Here is a 22344-nt window from a genome sequence, read left to right as displayed (position 1 = left end):
GGTAGTAATGCTACCAATGTGTAGTTCACACAATGCTGAACTACAAATGGTCATAATAATTCTATAAACAATAATTTGCCAACAAAATTAGATTTCATATGTAGATGGAAAGAAAAAATTACTGGAAATGCAAAACCTACTAATCCTACATCAAAAGAAAAAGAAAACCAAAATAGACCTATAACTAGTAAAAAGACAGAATCAATAATCAAAAATCTCCCACAAAGCCTTGTACCAGATGGCTTCATTGGTGAATTTTATCAAATATTTAAGAACACCAATCCTCCTCATACTATTCCAAAAAAATTAAAGGAGTGAAAACTTTCTGACTCATTCTACAAGGCCGGCATAGCCCTAATATCAAAACCACCTAAGGACAGTACAAAAAACTATACACCATTATCCCTTAAAGATCATTATCCCTTATAGACCATTAACCCATGCAAAAATTTTCAACAGAACGCTAGCAACATGAATTCAGTAGCATATTAAAAAGACTATACAGCATAACGAAGCAGAATTTATTCCTGTAATGCAAGGACAGTTCAACCTACACAAACTGATCAATGTAGTATACAACATAAACAGAATAAAGGTATGATCACCTCAACTAATGCAGAAAAAAAACTCACAAAATTCAACACTCTTTCATGATAAAAGTCTTCAAACTAGGAATAGAAGAAAACTAACTCAACATAATAAAAGCCATACATGAAAAACATACAGCAAACATCACACTCAGTAATGAAAGACTGAACGATTTTCCTCTAAAATCAAGAACAAGGAAAAAAAATGCCTACTTTGACCACTTCTAATAAAGTTGGTACTGGAAGTTCTAGCCAGGGCACTTAGGCAAGTAAAGAAAATAAAAGGTACCTAAATAAAAAATGAAGTAAAATTACCTCTGTATACAGTTTATATGACTTCGTAAGTAGAAAACTAAGATTCCACACAAAAGACTATTAGAACTAATAAAAATTTCACCAAAGCAGGATATGAAATCAACATGCAAATTCAGCTGCATTTCTATACACTATACCAAACAATCCAGAAAATTACAATAATGCCATTTACAATAGTACCAAAAAGAATAAATACTTCAAGAATTAACAAAAAGGTAAAAGACAATGAAAACTACAAAAGATCACTAAAAGAAACTGAAGATGTAAATAAATGAAAAGAAATCCTGTATTCATGGACTGGGAAACTTAATACTGTTAAGATATCAATACTTCCCAAAGTGATCTACAGATTCAATGCAATCCCTATAAATCATAAAAATGCAAATTACAATCATGATTAAATAATACTACATATCCAAAAATTTAAAAATACCAAATAGTGACAAAGATACTGTCAGGAATTCTCATATAATACTAATGAGAATATACAATGAAGAGGCATAACCATTTTGGTAAACAGTGTGACACTAACTCACAAAATTCCAGTTAAGTATCCTCTACATCCCAGCAATTCTATTCTAGGTATTCTTCAGAAATACAAACGTTTATATATATCGCACAATAAATGTTCTAAGCAACATTATTTGTAATTACCAAAAATTGGAAGCACCCAAATGTCCATTAGCAATAGAATGAGTACATAATTATATATGCATATAATTATTTTTTAAAGGTTTTATTTATTTATTTTTAGAGAGAGGGGAAGGAAGTAAGAAAGAGAGGGAGAGGAACATCAATTCATTGCCTCTTGCACACCCCCAACCAGGGACCTGGCCCACAACACAGCCATGACCAAGAATCTAACTAGCAATCTTTTGGTTCGCAGGCCAGTGCTCAATCCACTGTGCCACACCAGACAGGGCTATGTGTATATAATAAAATAAAATACAGCAATGATACGTAGTGATGAGAAGCCATAGCCACACACATACGGATAATCATGTAAACATGATGTTAAAAAGTTCATTAAAGGCTACCTACAGTGTGATCCCTGTATCTGAAGCTAACAGTTGGCAAAACTAATCTATATTGCACAAGGACACCTAATAGGTAGAAAAAACTTAAATAACACGTTCAAACTGAGTTAATTAGTCAAAGCACATTTTGCCTCTTTGGGTCTATCTAATTTAAAAAACTGAAGGTAAAGCTCAATTTCAAAGCTCTGACTCATCTATTTACTCCCAACAACTGGGAATCAGGAGATCTGTATTCTAATTCAACTTTTACCACTAATTAATCCTATGTGTTAAATAATTAATTGGTCAGTTCCCTCATTCATAAAAAAAAGGGAGGTGAAAACAAACAAAGATGGATCTATAGTTTCCCTTCAAGCGTGATGCTACAGACAATAAATACAGTATTACACATACATTAATATCTTGCCTCAGGTAAAGAAAGGTGAAATAATCGTATAGAAGATGTTTCTCCTATTACTATAACTCCTCAGCTGAAAATCAGGCATTTAGAGGAGAATTATTTTTAAAATCTTAGATTACTAGACTACTAAACAGCTCATTGAAAAGTAATCCTTGCCTTGGCCGGAGTAATTTGGTTGGAGTGTAATCCTGTAAACTGAAAGGTTGTAGATTCAATTCCCAGTCAAGGTACTTGACTAGGTTGGGGGTCTCTCTTCCTCTTTTCCCCTCTTTCTGAGAATCAATGAGCATGTCCTTGAATGACGATTAAAATAAATCCTTACTTTCACTTGTAACTGCCATCTTCTACTAATTTGCAAAAATGACCAACACAAGGGGAAAGAGGAGAGGCACCCCTATGTTCGCTGGGGCTCTTAGAAAACATGAACTTGTTCCTTTGTACATGGAAATTTACCAAAAAAATGATATTGTAGACATCAAGGGAAGGGCACAGTTCAAAATGGAATGTCGCTCAAATGTTACAATGGCAAAAAATGGAAGAGTCTACAGTGTTACCCAGCATGCTGTTGATACTGTTGTAAACAAACAAGGGCTTGGTTCTTCTTGCAAAGAGAATTAATGTATGTGCTGAACACATTAAGTACTCTAAGAGCTGAGAGAGCTTCCTGAAACATGTGAAGGAAAATTTTCAAAAAGAAAAGTATGCCAAACGAAAAGGTACTTGGGGGTTCAAATGAAGTGCCAGCCTGCTCCCTGCCCAGAGAATTAAACTTTGTGAGAATCAATGGAAAGAAGCTTGAGCTGTTGGGACATTTTCCCTATGAATTCATGATATAACAGGTGTCAAAAAGAAGATCTCTGGTTTGTTTTCTTTTAAGTCCCTAAATAATTGTTAGAGAGATCAAAATACTCTTACATAATAGCTTACCTTCCACAAGCAATCTGAGTGACAATGCTTCCCATGAGTTCAAAAACTTTCCTTGGGTTTATTTCATGACTGGTAGAGTTATGACCCAACTGACCATACCCTCCAGCTCCAAAAGTAAACACTCCACCTTCCTAAAAAAGACAAAACTTTTTATCATTAGAAGGTCTGAAAAAAGAAAATAATCTTCAGAAAAATAAATTAATCTTTAATATGGAGCTAATTTTTACTTTTATCATCTTCACAATTTTAACAGATATCTGACTTTTTAAGGTAAAATGTTTTAAAACGAAAAGACTTCCAGGTTCATGGCTAAATATTTTCATGCATTTTTAAAGTATTTAATTATGGTCTTGTCATTATATATATAAAATCATCATTAAAGAGATACTAACAATTTTGCATTTCCTTTTATTATTATTATATTCTTGTTGAATCCCAAGTACACACCTATAAAATCTGACAAAACCATTAAAATGATATCTTCAGTTTTCAAACTAGTTATATTTTTAACATAAAAGCTGTGCAAAGAATATATGCAACCAGAGTGCACATATAGCTATTTTAGCACACAATATAAATGGTCTTTAAAACCTCTATTATAAAAGTATAAAACTAGATTAGAGGTTATATATATAAAAGTAATCACAAGCACAATTAGTATTTTTAATTGTTTTTCTTCATAGTTTTAGCTATTATACAATTTATATCCCACTTTTATCATTTAATAGCATATTTATACATATTGCTATGCAAGTAAACTTTTTTTTAAACTTTTACCAAGGAAAATTTCAAATACACAAAATTAAAGACAATATATATTTATTATTAACCCTTATCAGATATGATTTACACATATTTTCTCCCATTCCATTGATTACCTTTTCATTTTATTGACTGTTTTCTTTGCTTTACAATAGTCTTTTTAATTTGATGTAGTCCCCCATTCATTTTCAGTTTTGTTTCGGATACCTTTCCTTTTGGTGTCATATCCAAAAAATGATTACCAAGACTAACATCTAAGGGATTCCCTGACATATTTTCTTCTAAGAGTTTTTCAGTTTCAGGTCTTACATTTGTCTTTATTCTATTCTGAGTTACTTATGAGTAGTGCAAGCTAGGGATCCAGTTTTGCCAGTACCATTTATTAAAGACTATCTTTTGCCATTGTGTGTTCTTGGTGTCCTGTTGATGATTAGTTGACCCTATGTATGTGGGTTTATTGGTGAACTATCTATTCTTTTTGACGGTTTATGTGTCTGTTTTTACGTCAGTACAGTTCTGATTACTCTTTTCATAATATAATTTGAAACTAGGAAGTGTGATGTCTCCAGCTTTTTCCTTCTCAAGATTGCTTTGGTTATTCTGGATCACTTGTGATACCATATTAATTTTAAAATTGTTCTGTTTAAAATTCCATTGTAATCAAGATAAGAGTTCCACTGAATCTGTAGATCACTTTGAGTAGCATGCATACTTTAATATTACTGATTCTTCCAATGTAAGAACATGGGATAGCTTTCCATTTATTTGCATCTTCTTCAATTTCCTTCATTAATGTCTTCCACAGTTTTCAGTGCACAGGTCTTTTACCGCACTGGTTAAATTTATTCCCATGTACTAGGCTGGCCAAAAAGTTTGTTTGGCTTTAAAGTAAAAACAAAAAACACATCTTTCAGTTTCACCAACAACTTCACTGAATAACATATTCACTGTTTTTTTCCACTACCTTCTGCCATCTTTCAGACAACTTCATAATTCTATCTTCCCAAAACTTATCTTTTTGAGCAACTGCTCCAAAGAATGCCTTTTGCAGTCTTCCAGGCAATTGAAATTTCTTCTATTTAAGAGAATTTTATAAAGACCAAAATAAATGGAAATCTGAAGGTGCAATGTCCGGTGAACATGGTGGATGGATCAGAACTTCCCAGCCAGGCTCTAACGGTTTTTGCCTGGTCATCAAAGAAACGTGCAGTCCTTTGTTATCCTGATGGAAGACTCTACATTTTCTGTTGACTACTTTCAGATGCTTTTGTGGAGTGCTGCTTTCAACTGGTCTAACTGGAAGCAGTACTTATTGGAATTAATCACTTGGTTTTCCAGAAAGAGCTCATAATAGAGGACTCACTTCCAATCCCACCATATACATAACATCATCTTTTCTGGATGAAGACCAGCCTCTGGTGTGGTTGGTGGTGGTTCATCTCGACTGTCCCATGAGTTCTTTCATTCCACATTACTGTAAAGTATCCATTTTGCATCACCAGTCACAATTTGTTTTAAAAACAGAATGTTTTCATTACGTTTAGGTAGAGAATCACACATGGAAATACAGTCAGGAAGGCTTTTTCTTCCCACTTAACTTATGTGGAACCCAAACATCATAGCAATTAACGTAAGCAAGCTGGTACAAGTGATTTTCAACGCTTGATTTGGATATGCATGTCAGATATCTCCCATGTGGTAGAACGCTGAATGTTCTCAACTAATGTCTCGATTTAACAGCTTCAGCTTCAACTGGTCTACGTGACCGACCATGGAGCATCGATTGTCCAGCGAGAAATCTCCAGCATAGAACTTCACAAACCACTTTTGACATATGATCATTCACAGCACATCCTCCATACACTGCACAAATCTTTTTTTGCATTTCAGTTGTGTTTTACCTCTCTTGAAATAATTAAGAATAATATGCTGAAAATGTTGCTTATTTTCTTCAACCTTCAATATTAAAATGGCGACACAAAAATTTACCAATTTTGATAAGATTTTTAAAAAATGCATGCTGATATGACAGCAGTCACAATACAATCTAACAAAATTGTTTTGAATGCAGTTAAAGACGACAAAGCACTACTATAGCTATCTTTTGGGAAAAAACTAACAAACCTTTTAGCCCAGAGGTCCCCAACCCCCAGGCCACAGACCAGGCTGCACAGAGGAAGAGGTGGGCAACAGGAATGCGAGCAAGTGAACCAGTCCTGGTACCTAAAAGGTTGGGGACCACTGTTTTAGCCAATGCAGTATTTTTTTATGCTACTATAAATGATACTGCTTTTCTTACTTTCTCTTTCTGATAGATTTTTCTTACTGTATAGAAATACAATTGATTTTTGTATATTGATTTTGTATCCTGCAACTTTACTGAACCCATTTTTTAGTTTTCTGGTTTTTTCATATAAGCCCTTTATCACGTTGAGTTGCCCTCATTCTATACCTAAATTGTTGACAATGTTACCAAAAGGTTGTTGAATTTTGTCAAATTCTTCTGCATCTATTTCTTAATATGATTTCTTAATGATGATTTTTATCCTCCATTCTATTAATGTAGTTTATGACACCAATTGATTTGCAGATACTGAACCATCTTTTCATCCCAGGGATCAATCGCATTTGATCACAGTATGTGATCATTATAACATGTTGTTCGATTTGATTTTGCTACTATTCTGTTCAGGAGTTTTGCATCTATGTTTACCAGGGACACTGGTAATTTTCTTTTCGTATAGTGTTTTTGTGTGGCTTTAGTATCAGGATAATGCTAGTCTCATAAAATGAGTCTGGAATATTTACTTACTTTTCCATTTTTTGAAACAGTTTGAGATAAATTGGCATGTATTGTTTTTTAAATGGTAGAATTCACCAGTGAAGCCATCAGGTCCTGGGCTTTTGCTACATCCCGTAAGTTTAGGTATGCTCTGTTTCCAATTTCATTTCTCAAGACAGTTTTTGATTACCCCTTTATTTCTTCTTTGAACCCACTGCTTATTCAGGACTATGCTTTTTAATTTCCACACATTGGGAATATTCTGGCCTTTTTCCTGTTACTGATTCCTAGTTTCCTATCATTTTGGCTAGAAAAGTTAACTGATATGATTTCAACCTTCTTGTATTTGTTCACACTTGTTTTCTAACATAACATATACCGACTATAAAACATTCCATTGTGTTCTTGAGAAAAATGTATATGCTGCTGCTGCTAGGTGAAATGTTCTATATATGTCTGTTATGTCCACTTGATATAAAGTGTAGTTCAATACAATATTTTATTATTGATTTCCTGTCTGGATGATCTATCCATTGCTAAAAGTTGGTTACTGAAGCCCCCTACAATTACTGTGTTTCTATTTCTGCCTTAAAACCTATTAATATTTAATATAATTGGATGTTCCTTTGATGAGTGCTATATAAGTACAACTGCTACATCCTCCTGATGAACACCTTTACTATTAATTTCTCAGTATCATTTAATACTGAAAACATGTTCAAATTTTCCTGGTTATTTTATTACATAACATCAGAAAGCATGTCTGGTTGGTAATGTTAAGAAGTAGATCTAGGACTTCCAGCCAAGATGGAAGTATAGGTAGGTACACTGTGCTTCCTCACACAACCAAAAGAACAACAAATTTACAAACAAAAAACAACCAGAACTGCCAGAAAATCTAACTGTATGGAAGTCTGACAACCAAGGAGTTAAAGAAGAACCATTCATCCAGACCAGTAGGAGGGGCAGAGACAGGTAGTTGGGGAGGAGAGGACACATGGCAAGGTGGCAGCTGGAGGACCCAGCAGACTGGGCAGTCCCACATTTGCGTGCAGATGAACCAGGAGGAACAACTGGGGAGTGAGACAGACCATGCAACCCAGGGTGTTCCAGCATGGGAAAAGAAAGCCTCAAAAAACTCTATCTGTAAAAACCTGTGGAGGTTGTGGTGGCAGGACAAACTCCCAGCCTCACAGAAGAGTTCATTGGAGAGACCCACAGGGTCCTAGAACATACACGAACCCAAACATCCAGGAATCAGCACCAGAAGGGCGCAAATTTGCTAGTGGGTAGTGGGGGAAGTGACTGAAAGCCAGTCCAGAGCACAGCAAGTGGCACTGTTCCCTCTCAGACCCCGCCCCCACATACAGCACCAAAACCCAACAAAGTGGGTTGCCCCATCCTGGGGAATACCTAAGGCTCTACCTCTTACAACAGGAGCGCCAAGACCAAGAAATATGGCCCAAATGAAAGAAGAAATCAAAACTCCAGAAAAACAGCTAAGTGATGAAGAAGTAGCCAACCTATCTGATGCCGAGTTCAAAACACTGGTAACCAGGATGCTCACAGAAATGGTTGAGTATGTCACAAAATAGAGGAAGAAGTGAAGGCTAGGCAAAGTGAAATAAAGAAAAATATACAGGGAACCAACAGTGAAAGGAAGGAAACCAGACTCGATACGATTTGGAGCAGAAGGAAGAAATACACATTCAACCAGAACAGAATGAAGAAACAAGAATTCAAAAAAATGAGGAGAGGCTTAGGAACCTCTAGAACAACTTCAAACATTCCCACATCTGAATCAAAGAGGTGCAAGAAGGAGAAGAGGAAGAGCAGTAAACTGAAAACTTACTTGAAAAATGATGAAGGATGACCCAATCCGGCAAAGGAAACAGACATGCAAGTCCAGGAAGCTCAGAGAGTCTCCAAGAAGTTGGACCCAAGGAAGCACATACCAAGACACATCATAATTACATTACTCAAGATTAAAGATAAGAACAGAATCTTAAAAGCCGCAAGACAAAAGGAGGCAGTCATAAGACTATCAGCTGATCTCTCAAGAGAGACCTTTCAGGCAAGAAGGGGCTGGAAAGAAGTATTCAAAGTCATGAAAGGCAAAGACCTACAGCCAAGATTACTTTCTCCAGCAAAGGTATCATTTAGAATGGAAGGGCAGATAAAGTGTCTCCCAAATAAGGTCAAGTTAAAGGACTTCATCATCACCAAGTCCTTATTATATGACATGTTAAAGGGAATTATCCAAGAAAAAGAAGAAGATCAAAACTATGAACAGTAAAATGAGAACAAACTCACAGCTATCAACAACTGACCCTAAAACAAAAACTAAGCAAACTACTAGAAAAGGAACTGAATCACAGAAATGGAGATCACATGGAGGGCTATCAGCAGGGAGGTGGAGAGGGAAGAATGGGGAGGGAAGGTATGGGAATAAGAAGCATAAATGGTAGATACAAAACAGACAAGGGGAAGTTAAGAATAGTATACGAAATGGGGAAGATCTCGTAAGTACAACCCATGAACATGAACTAAGGGGTGGGGGGAATGCTGCTGGGAGGGGGTGCAGAGCAGAGAGGAATAATGGGGAGGAAAAATGGGACATCTGTAATAGCATAATCAATAAAACATACTTTAAAATAATAAGTAGGTCTAAATAAAAAAATTGTGTATCAACTATAATTTTTTTAAAAGTAAGTCCATGTGTTTTTAGCCTAATCCATCCTTGTTAAGCTTAACATTGCTTGATCTTGACCTAGATCCATTACTTCAATAAAAAATATATAATTGGAGCCCTGGCTAGTGTGGGTGAGTAGGTTGAGCACAGGCCTGAGAACCAGGGGGGTCACCGGTTCAATTCCCAGGAAGGGCACATGGCTGGGTTATGAGTCGGGTTGCCGGTGCAGGGTAAGCAAGAGGCAACCACACACTGATGTTTCTCTCCTCTCTTAAAAAAATTAATTTTAATTAATGTATAAAAATGGAGATTTTCTACTTTTATTTCTTCTGAATTTATTAGTTGGAATTCTTCCAAAGAGAATTTAACTCATCAACTGTTAAGTTACTCTAAAATACAATTTGCTAGTAAGTGGTAGAAGAAATCCTTCTTTACTAATTTTTAGAAAAATGAGCTGTCCTAGAAACCTCCAAAGATAAACAATTAAGTATGCTTTTTACTAATTTGGGGAAGAGTATAGTTATAAAGTAATGGGTTTTTATGTATTTGGTGTATTTCCATTCACTTCAGTCATATCTTTTTGTAAATCAATGAAAGTGTCTTCAAGTTGTTCTTCTGACATGACCTTTTGAGTTTTTGCAACGCACAATGCTAAAGACTATTCTTATCTAGAAGCCCTTTAAGTGTGGAGTCTACAAAAATCAAGGAATGTTTACTGCTTCCAGATTGTACATTGTTAACTACTTCTAGGACCTTAAAATGGTCATGGCCTCTCATATACTTAAAAGGAAAAAAGTAAGAGTTTATAATGATACCTCTTATCTTTAGATTACAGGATTTTAATTTAACTCAAACCATTTTATATCTCTTTTCTCTGAAACTGGAAGTCAGCTTCTAATGACAGTAAAATAAGTACTTATTTGCTTTATCTTACTTTCTATATATTAAAAAATGATACCACCAATTCTACTAACAATAAGACTATAGAATGCAGTTTAACATTTCTTTGTGCATTGTTTATTCTCAGGCTATTTCCCACTAGTGATATACAACAAAATATTTTAATATATAATAACCTGAAAGAATTATTCTTTCTGTACTTGTGTCACTAGTTGTTTTTAAAGTTTTAAGAAATGTTACATTATATAAAAATGCATATATATATATATTTTTTTTTATTATAACAGTTTCTGGGTTCCAAAGTCAAAACTATAAAGCAAGTACATTTGGTCTAGCTTCAATTTTTTAAAAAACATAAATAAAATATATAATGTTTATTTTTTACCCATCCTTATATAAAAGGAAAACTATTCTATCCCTTCCTCTTTTGACTTAACAATATATCCTGAAGATCATTCCACATTATAATAGAGATTTTCCTCATTCCATTTTATTGGTCATGATATTCAACTGCATGGAATTACCAGAGGTTATCCAAAACAGGCTGCTACTAATGGACATTAGGATTTTTCTACTCCTTTGCTATTAAAATAATGCCATAATAAATGCCTTATGCATACAAAATTCCCTATCTTTGTGACAAATTCTTAAAAGTGGGATAGCTAAGTAAAAAGGTATATGTGCCCTGGCCAGGTGGCTCAGCTGGTTGGAACATCTTCCCATTCACCAAAGAGATGCAGGTTCAGTCCCCAGTTAAGGCCCATTCTTAGGTTGCCAGTTCAACCCCTGACTGGGACGCATATGGGAGGCAACCAGTCAATGTTTCTCTGCCCCCCACCTCTAAAATCAATAAACATGTTCTTGGGTGAGGATTTTTTTAAAGGTAAATTATATGTGATTTACATAATGAATTTATAAATAAACTAAAAAAAATGCTGACATCTTTATAGTGGCCTTCATATCTACTATTATTCAAAAGTCTGTTTTAAAATTTTTGCTAATGTCATTTTCTTAATGCAGGTTTTACATAAGCAAATTGCTTTGTAAAGCAACATTAATTTATTTGCTAAAAAGTTCTTTTAGAAAAGCAAAAGATACATAGATATGGAACTATTCTAAATTAAATCAAGGTACAATAAAATTTTATTTTGGGGATATCTAAAATGATCTGATTTTGTTAAAAATAATATACCTCCGGCCCTGGCTGGTGTAGCTCAGTGGATTGAGCGCAGACTGTGAACCAAAGTGTCGCAGGTTCGATTCCCAGTCAGGGTACATGCCTGGGTTGCAGGCCATGACCCCCAGCAACCGCACATTGATGTTTCTCTCTTTATCTCTCTCTTTCTCCCTCCCTTCCCTCTCTAAAAATAAATAAATAAAATCTTAAAATAATAATAATAATAATAATAATAATATACCTCCCAAAACTCCAGTGAATAAGTATCACCAGCTACTTTTTACAGAAAGGAACACAGGAGATTAACAGAATTAGCATTTTAAAAAACTCAATAAATATGGTTGTACATCCTAGGAAAATAAGATGAATAATTATTTGAAAGGTTAAATTTTAAAAGCATTGACATTGTGAACCTTTCAACCACCAAGTTAATCCCAAGGAATGATATGAAAAAATATTTTTTACTATTATTTCAACACGGTCTTATTTCTTCCAAATGCCAATGAGAAAAGAAAATGACCAAAACTTATAACCTGACAACATAATTTAGTAAGATTTTAGTGGTTACATTTGTAATATGAATTTTAACAATCAATAAGCTATGGTAATGAGATCAGCAGGTATATATTTTAAACTTTCTTACTAAGGGGCAATAAAATTTTTTTTTAATTAACTTTAATAATTGTCATTATAATATTTTTTAAATGAGTACACTAAAGTACTTGATAATGACAAAGAATAATTCATATCCCCCTAAAATTCCAATGTGGGACTATACAGAGTTTTGTAATCTCTATATAGTTTATAAGATTAGAATTTTACTAGAGTTTATAGTTTATTAGATTAGAATATTTTTCTTGCCAATTTTATCTGCTATGCAGGATTAAGAAAAAGCAAAAACATTAATTTCTAATTTAGCCAATGAAAACTTGCCATTTCCTTTATGTTAACATGATTATAATAAATAATGTTCCTGATAAAGATTAATGTTTTATTTTCATTTTACTTCTAATCATTAGGAAAGTACTATGCAGTACTGACACTTAACTGGCACATACCCAATAAAGTGAGATGTCAGAGTTAAAGCCATTAACAACACTGTGATGAAAGTTCATTATAGCTGCTTGCATAATACTTAGCCCATGGATAATAACAAATAATCCCTCTATCACTTGCTGTACAGTATTTATAAGCCAAATGGGAGCTAAATTAAAATTAGGCAGAGATATACATAAATGGGATTGATATGCACAGCATGGCAAGCCTGACAAACTAAAATGGAATTCTTTAATTCAAAATAGTATTTAACCAGTATTTCACATAAAGCCAAGAAACTCAACAATATATATTATCACATTTAAGAGAATACAGTTCACACCTCATAACATAAAACAAATTGAAATTTAAGGTAAACTGTTTTTGAGAACAAATAATAATCTAGGTACTTTTTCCAAAATAAACTTCTTTAGACATCAGTAACACTCAACTTGTAATGCACATATTATGAAAACATTTACTTATTATGAAATAACTTCTATGCACAATAATAAAAAGGTTTTATAAGAGTACAATACCTTGGTTAGTGCAGCAGTATGATCTTCTCCACAACAAATATAAACTATTTTCTGAGTTCTTAGTGACTTTAGTAAATTAGGAACATACCTATCTGAAAATTCCAACAAGAGACATTAACAAAACTTTTTAAATTAAAAACCTTCTAAAGTAGGTTTCCTCTACAGCTTCCCAGGCTCAATGAACAGTGATGACTAAATAATGTTAACCAAGGCTCAATGAATTTTGCACTACAAGCCTGCTAAGTTAGGTTCCCAGGCCTTTCTATTTTACTGTGATAAAGAAGGGATTTGAAAAGAGTAATTTAAGTGTTAAACTGCCTGAATGCCAATCAGCAATCATAAAATTTAAAAGCTATTTGACTGCTTCTAATCCATATACATCATACTTTATATTCACTTCATGATAATTAATCTCACAGGATGCTGCTTAAAAGTTTGAAAATTATACTTCCCTGCTTTTTTTCTAGAAGAGATATAATGCTGTAATCTACTTTTCTTATGCAGAAAAAAAAATTTAAATTCTTTTTTTGAGAGTATTATTTGCTTATCATTACCAGTTATTACTAGATCAACAACTCACTTTTGTCCATTTAAGTCATTACAATTATGTTAACTTCATGAAATTACTTTTTGTATTTCAAATACTGGTGTTTGACCTAATATAGTTATGAAAAATCAATTCCAAGTTCCCAACTAGTTTGAAGTAGTTATAATCTTTTAAGTTTAAAATATTTCCAAGACTCTAGCACCAATGTTAAAAGTGAAACCCAAAGGAGAGTAATTTTACAACTCAGATTATTTAAATATTTCCTTGAAAATCACAAACAGATTAACACTTCATGTTACTTTCCAGAATAATTTTATCACTTCTTTCCACCAATGCTGGCCAATGAATGAGGAGGTTCCCAACTTGAAGTCACATTTTTCAACTTTCTTTTAATGAACATCCAACAGCAAAAACTTTTGTGCCGTTAAACTTTCTATAGTTTATTTTATGATAAAATGGTATCTTTTGGCCTTCTACCACCCCCTGAAACTATTATCAAGTGGAATTTTTAAATTAATTTCACATCACCACCTCCCTATCAGGGAAGATTTAAATACATTTCTGACACTAAGAATCATTGAACTTTCTCAAAAGATCATCTCTTTTTAAAAGTACATCTATAAAAATGAGAACCTACCATTTTCATCATTAAGACCTAGTTGACCAAATTTGTTGCGTCCCCATCCAAAGATAGCTCCAGAAAGGGTGAGTACAAAACTATGGGCTCCTCCTGCTGCAACTTGCATAAAAGGGATTCCAATCAAAGACTTAATCAGCTGTGGTGAAGCTTGCTTTTTACAGTCAATGCCTAAACCCAACTGGCCATATTTATTCTGTCCCCAAGAGAAGACTTCGCTTGCTGTAAAACAAAAATCATAAAATTAACAATTTTTCTCAAATACAAAGTTTTACTTTGTGATCACCAGTTATTTTGGGATATTCTTCCTCTCATCAGATGGAAATACATATTCCTCTTTATTGTTTATTTCTTATACAAAATATATTACCTAGAAGAACATTCTATATTTAGTACCCTTTAAGTTGAGTAACTTTAGTGATAAATGGCTAAGTCACATAATGTTATGCTCCTCAGGAAAGAACCATCTCTTTTCAATATCTAGCCCAGACATCTCCTCTGAGCAGTAAGCCCATGTATCCAATTGTTTACCTGATACCTACACTTGGATATTTCAAGGCACTTCCAGCTTGGTATATCCCAAACTCAATTCATGACCCTCTTCTTACCTCCCATACCCGCACTTCTTCCCAGTGTGCCCCACCTCAGTAAATGATATCGTAACTAATTCAGTAGCACAAGTCATAAACAGAGGGAGTCATCCTTAATACTCCTCTTTTAGTTCATGCAGAGATTCATATCAATCTATTACCTATCACCAAGTTACACACAGTTTTCTTTCTAAAGAAAAATACAGCAAATAGATCCACTCACCACCATCTCACCTGGTTCCTATAATAGTTTTGTCTGCTTGTCACTTATGCCCCCCACTGCCACCCTCTTTTGCAACTTTAGGCATTTATTTTTATTAAATAAATGACAATAATAATCAATACACTAACAACTGATTTTTTTAAAGTCATACTATAAAATAGTATGCACTTAAAATAAGTCTCCCTCCAAAATTAGATCCCTGGTTCTTCTGCAAAGAAACAAGTACTCATACATATTACTGATAGGTACACTTCATGAAACATTCTATGCACATACTAGCAGACATTTGTACATACACATAGAAATATTATAAAAACACAGATTTGATAATGTTGCTCATCTGAAAAAATATGTCAGTGCCTTCTCACTGCTGTTGGTATAAACACTTTTAATAAGGGTTATAAGGTTCTGTGTGATCTGTTTCCAAACTCATTTCATACCAGTCTCTTCTTTCATTATACTCTAGCCATGCTCATCTTCCTTTACATTCTCCAATGCTTGTTTCTCACACACTTGCTGTTCCCACTGACTTAACCTTCCCCTCATCTTTGTCTAGTTCATTTCTACTCTCCCCCAGCAGGAAGCCTCTCTGATCTCCAAGATTAAGTTCAGTTCCCCTGTACATGTTCTAAATATCCTAAACTTTTTTTCTTTACAGTCCTTTTTCATAGTATGTAATTACAGTGCTATTTGTGTGACTGTACCACAAGCACCGACAGTATACTTGCTTACCACTTCATACCATACACCCTAATGTGCCTAGTTCATACCACGTAATCAAAAAAGAAATTCATTAAATGAACAAGATACTGTGCTAAACATAATGCTGAACAAGGCAAAAGAATACCTACCTATGAGTCAAGATAAAAAACTGCCCTCAACAGTTAAACCTCTGAGTTTAAGTTTATCTTGGATCTACCTACTAAAATATCAAAAGAGGAGTTGGTGCCCTGGCCAGGTGGCTCAATTGGTTGGAACACTGCCCCATACACCAAAAGGTTGCAGGTTCGATTCTTGGTCAGGGCACGTACTTGGGTTGTGGGTTTGATCCCCATTCGGGGTTCATATGGGAAACAACCAATTGATGTTCCATTCTCACATCAATCTCTCTCTAAAAGCAATAAAAATGTACTTGGGTAAGGATTAAGGGGCAAAAAAAGGAGTTGGCAAAATAACAATGACTACAGGGATGCCAGCCTCCCACTACCTACAGTTTAAATTCCTTAATATTGCATTTAAAGCTCTTTGTAACAGACTTCTGTCTTAACTTCAATTTCAGCTGAAGTATGAGTATGTCTCCCATTCTCTCACAATACCCATATGAAAATACACATCAGCACTCAAATAAACACAATACTTTCCTGATTCTACACCTTTACTATCACCTCAGCCAACCCTCAACATTTCCACAAGCTATATATTTCTAAATACTTCTCCAATTCAGAATAAATTCTATGCATCTTTCAAGGCTTGATATCATCAAATATCAATCCTCTCCTAATTGTTACTAATTTTATTGGCTGGAACTAATTACACTTTTTTCTTCATACCTCTAGCATTTTACTTCTACCTTGACCAAAGTAGTAGGTATTTTTTTCTGCTTTGATCTATAGCTATTTATTTAAATATCTGCCTCTTCCACTAGATGCTATGGTCTCTCTAACACTGTCTATTAACTTATCGGTATTTCACTATAGTTCTAGTCTAATGTTTTGTTCATAAAAGGCCTCACTAGACATTTAATGAATGAAAATAATAATACAATATTACTTGAGAAGCCACTGGGGCTTATTTTTTAAATGGTAAAATACAAATATATGGCAAGTTCTTTACTAATCCAAGTTACAATCCTTAGCTGGCTGATAAAAAAATTGAATAAGAAAAGAAAGCAATAAAGCTAACAGGAATCTTGGCCTTCTCTGCTTTTATTTATAAAAAGCTTATCTGTGAGATCCAATGAGATTAGGCAAGTTATAGCTTTTCCCAGCTGTGAAGGAATAGCATTTAACAGACTAAAGAAACAATTAGACAAAAAAAATCTATCTTATCCACATCAACATACTAGCAATACATAATTTGACAATGATACCATTCGCAACAACAAAAAAATCAAATACCTGCAGAAAAATCTAATAAATGTAAAACTCCATAGAAAACAACAAAATACCATTGAGAAAAATTACGAGATTAAAATAAATGGAGGGCTCTAGCAGGTTCAAGAACTAAAAGACTATGTATTATAAAGACTTTCCTCAAATTGATTTGTAAGAGGCAAGGCAATCCGAACCAAAATCCTAGTAGTCTGTGTGTCTGTAAAAACTGTCAAGCTAATTCTAAAATGTATGTGGAAATAAAAACAATCAAGTACCAGAACAATCTTAAATAAGAAAAACAAATTTGGAGGACTTTCTGCTCAATTGAAGTATCAAGTGATAAAACTAAAAAAGGGAAAAGGGAAATATAAACAATGCTTACCTTTAGAGAGTGCAAGTGAATGATAGTAACCGCAAGCAACCTGTACTATCTGGATATCTGACAAACTTTTAATATTTCTAGAAAATAAGAAAAGAGACCAGGATCAATTAATTTCATCTAATAAATATATCCTGAACACTATTTATATACTATTCACTGACCACCTACTATGCATAAGTATAGTTTCCTACCAATCTAGCAGTTCGTGTTATTTACACAAGCCCAATTTACCAAAAATTTATGCTAAAATATGTAAACTAAATCTAGATATGAAAAAAAGTAAGTGGGATGAGAAAATACCTTAAAAGAACATTTAAGCAAACTATGCACACACTTCAAATACCCCTCAGAATGCTTTTACAATTTAGAAGTTTTCTTTCATTACCAAAATTTTTAAAAAATCTTTAGCTTAGCACACAAAACTTGCAATATATTTATAAAACAAATGTACATGATCTAATTTGTCTAATATTGATATCTGGCCTAGTTTAATATATTTTCTTTTCTATCAAGTTCCTTAAGAACATTCCTATCATGTGGTACTACTAATTCACACATTATGAAATCTATTCCTTTTGGGTTATTCTTTACATTTAAATCACTGATATTCAATTCCTTACTAGGGAAATTTAATCAATTCACAATTAACAGGATCACTGATGTGTCCAGTCATGTTTTTTTCCCTTGTATTTTTATAGTTTCTTTTTTTCTCCCATTTCTGATTTTTCCATTACTGCAATGTGATTCTAAAGGCTAATATTTTAAAAATATTACAAAAATCAAGTAACTCTGCATCAAATATCCCAGGTTCTTCATTAAGTAGTTCCCTTTACCTGATCATTCTACTGTTTTTACTGAATGAATGTTTAAAAAAAAAAGTGGGAAGGAAACATATAATGTTCTTATTTCCCTTTACCTGATACTGCCACCTGACCTGATTCTGCCAAATGAAAGTCCGGAGCAAGTTCTGACCAGAGAGTCGATACTCATGATTTTCGGGAAGCAGCTTCAGCAAATCAAATTTTGAGCAGGAGAAAGATGAGTTACTCTAATCCCATATTATTGTATTAAAAATATTTTTATTTAGTGGATTTATGTTCTTAAACTACAAAACCTGAAAACTGTAGTGCTACAATTTAACAGAATCCAACAAGTTAGTAGGATCCAACACACCCTTAGATATTAAAAAGTAGCAAAATACCATTTTTCTGCAATTAGCAAAATCAAACATTGGCAATGCAAAAAGAGGAATTAATCAAGTACAATTTGCAAGACCAAATAAAACACTATGTGTCTTATATCCACAGAATCCCTAGCAACTACCACAGTGCTTTGCAAAAAAGTATGTAATGAATATACTGTTAAAAGTGAATCTGTACAGTCTTCGAGGCTTTTGCATTACAACTACTGTAATACATATTTAAAACTGAGTAAAATTAAGAAAATGAATTTTATTCTTGACCAAGAGGTTTAATTTCTATAGAACAGAAAACAGCCATTCTCACAAGGATCATATCACACCTTCCTGTCATAATATTTATTGCATATGTCCAATAAATAGAACTTAAATAAACTACAACTTTGTTACAAGCAATTATTTTTTCTAAATTTGCATGGAAATGTATGTATTTCAACTTACATTAAACTAAGACAGTAAAATCAGGCTTAACCTTTTTTAAAATAAAGGTATAATATCCTACACAAAAAGAAATAACTAGCCAAAAGTTAAGGTCTATAGAGACCAATAACATTGAATAGTTTCAGTCTTTCTCCAAGAAGTAATGATTTCAAAACACAACAAAATTACAAGTAGAAAAAGATGCTCAAACTAAGAGCTTCAAGTAATCTATTTACTATTAATGTTACAGTCTTCCTTAATTTTAAAATACCCATTAATTTATGTACTCATCTTTTGGTATAAAAATGATTTTTATTCTCAAGAAAGTACAGCCTAAAGTGAATCTTCACATTTCTAATCACTCTTAGGAAAATCATAACAGTAATTTTTAAAAACCTGTTTAAATATATTTGAGTTTCCCCATCTTCTATACATGTTTTATTCAAAATGTACATGAAATTTACAAAGCTGACTGACACCTGTAAGAATCTAAAAAGAAGCCTTCCATCTAAAAAATTACATGATACTAAAATTTAAAAAGAAATTACTAGCAGTCTTTCATTAAAAAAATGTTTCTACTGAAATACTAAACTGACCTTTAAAACATGAAAACACTAGTAAAAACTATTTGTAAATCACAATAAATCAGATCAGTCCACGAAAAATGAATGAACTTGAACAGGAAAAATGACAACATACAGCTTAAAGTTAATATAGATGTTTACCAACTATAAAAACAGTGATTTTTAAAGCAAAGGACTTAAACCAAGCAAGATCTCTTTCAGATCCCCATCTAGGTTCATAAACTAGTAAAGTCACAAATACATAATTTATTATTGGGCAACCTTCAAATAAATTGTGATACAATAAAATTCTTTCCTAAGTTAGCTTTCATTACCATTTACTAAACATCTACTGATTGACTGAAATCCCTTATACCAAAAGTGAACAGAAACAAAAATGTGAATGAGAATTAAGAGAACAGTGAAATAAAAATGAGGGAAACCAGAAAGCTCTGCCATGAATCATGGTTTTGAGAACATTAACTTAGAAAATCTAACATGTAAAATCCTTTTTCTACCCTAAAATCACAAAATTTTCAAAATCTTAAATTAAAAACCCCATTCTACAACAATTACTTGGGGGAGAAAATAAAATGAGTAGAGGATATGACAAAGTGAGGTCACTATGTTTCTATGAATGCTTTGTATTATCTAGCCAATAACCGCTTGGTTGCAAATTACTATTTTCTGAAAGAAATAAAAATTGAAATGACTAAAAAATTCAGTTTACTTAGCTTAAGGAAAATTTTTTTCCCAATAGCACCATCATTAAGAGATATTAAAAGTACAATGGGAATACTGTTTGTTTTACCACCCTGCCAAGTACTATATTTGTTATCACGAGAAAAAACAAGGAAAAAGAAATTTGTTGAGTTTTGTGTAATTCAGTTATAAGTTCAATAAAAAAATGTGGGTGATTGTGATGTATCCAAGTCTCAACAGATAGTCCATTACTAAAACAAATATAAAATGTCAAACTAAATTATTAAAAAATACTTTAATATGTTATAACATAGGGAAGGTTATAAACTTATTAAAGGAGCTAGCTTTCCTAGTTTTAAAAAACAAAAACAAAACTCATTTCTAACAATGATAAGATTTCCTGTTCTGAAATATATTAGGTACTGTGCTCCATATTTTTATCCTAGTAGTTACATTGTATTCCTTAAACTGAAACAAACACCATCAATTTGAAATTAAAAATAAAATATCTAAGTATGTTTATAAAGTGCTACCTGAAATAAATCTAAAATTAGCTTAATTCCTTCATTCCCTGAAGAGTTCTCTTTGTCCCCGCAGTTATTAGTAGGAAGACAGAACAAGAGTTTAAGGAGGTAAGATTCTGTATAATTTTAAAAACTAAGCATGAGTTAGTGTATTATTTATCTATAAGAAATTGGATATTTTTCTTTAAATCTTTGTATTTTTGCCTAGATATATTCATGCTTTTATAATTTTTAATATTAAAACAGTGGTCATATCCTATGCAAATATGTAAGACAACATTAATAAAGCACTGTCTATTTTTTGATTTTTAAATAATTCTATGATGAATTTAATAGTGAACATAAATCATGGTCACTGCTATATAAAAAAGTGGAACATGACTGAATTCTTATCTAACCAGTAACCTTAAGAACTCAAAAAATGATAAATAATTAGCTGTCAACACTTATAGGCCCAAAGTATACAAAATAATAATAAATTTATGATAAAAGATTATTAAAGACCTCTTTTTGGTCACCTTTGTTACCTGGGTACTCTGACACATTCCTCTGATCCTAGCAGGCCAAGTTGTCCATCAGAATCCAGACCCCAAGCATACACCTGGCCTTTGTCATTTAGTGCTAATGTATGAGCTTCTCCACATGAAACAGCTACAATATTTTGGGCATCCAGGGCAACAACCTGTTCTACAGAAATCAGGAAGAGAGACATTATATTCTAGTTTTGAACTACCAATAAGAATAAAACACAATCTTCACCTTGCATAAAAAAGCTAAGGAAATACTGAAATACAGACTAGGTATAATTTCAGTTATTCTCACAAATCTAACAAGTATGTTCCATACAAAATTTTCATTGTGGTAAATACATATATACATCATAGGGAATAATCAACTCAGAATATTAAGTGACTTTTAAATTTGGAAGAAGATGTTAAGGGTTTATAACAATTCTCTCAGAAAGTGCTCTTCATCCAAGCCATTACCAATATAAGAGAGTCTAGCTGAAAAGGAAATCACTTAAATAACCTGGGCTGTTTTTCATAATAAAATCGTAATTGACACATACATTACCATATAGATACTACTATGAAGTGATTCTGAACTTAATGAAATACTAATCTGAATTGGCATTTCTGATGGGAAACAATTATTTTAGAGAGCTCATAAATAAACCATCTACTTGGATATGCTGAGGAGAACTGAAAGGCAGTGTGGCCATAACAAATATGTTTCAGGTTGTGGACTGCCATTTTGACATCAAAGATATAAAAGCTCCACATGTAGTTAAAACATGCTTAAGTTTTACACC

General features: G+C 33.1%; 1 protein-coding gene across 10 annotated transcripts in view; it reads right to left on the bottom strand.

Moving 5' to 3' along the window:
• HERC4 (HECT and RLD domain containing E3 ubiquitin protein ligase 4) overlaps nucleotides 1-22344 on the bottom strand; it is a 131903-nt gene that overhangs the window by 87528 nt on the left and 22031 nt on the right. For all 10 annotated transcript variants that reach the window (XM_028514212.2, XM_028514213.2, XM_036026887.1 and 7 more), the window contains 5 exons: nucleotides 21560-21719; nucleotides 17626-17702; nucleotides 14338-14559; nucleotides 13154-13245; nucleotides 3267-3397 (listed from right to left, as the gene is read on the bottom strand). In XM_028514212.2, the coding sequence (XP_028370013.1) occupies nucleotides 3267-3397; nucleotides 13154-13245; nucleotides 14338-14559; nucleotides 17626-17702; nucleotides 21560-21719 (682 nt within the window). The remainder of the gene's footprint in view (nucleotides 1-3266; nucleotides 3398-13153; nucleotides 13246-14337; nucleotides 14560-17625; nucleotides 17703-21559; nucleotides 21720-22344) is intronic.

This window comes from Phyllostomus discolor, chromosome 5, assembly GCF_004126475.2.
Source record: "Phyllostomus discolor isolate MPI-MPIP mPhyDis1 chromosome 5, mPhyDis1.pri.v3, whole genome shotgun sequence".
Lineage (NCBI taxonomy): Eukaryota > Metazoa > Chordata > Mammalia > Chiroptera > Phyllostomidae > Phyllostomus > Phyllostomus discolor.
Note: the sequence above shows the minus strand (reverse complement) of the source record. Positions and strands in the feature narration are given on the sequence as shown.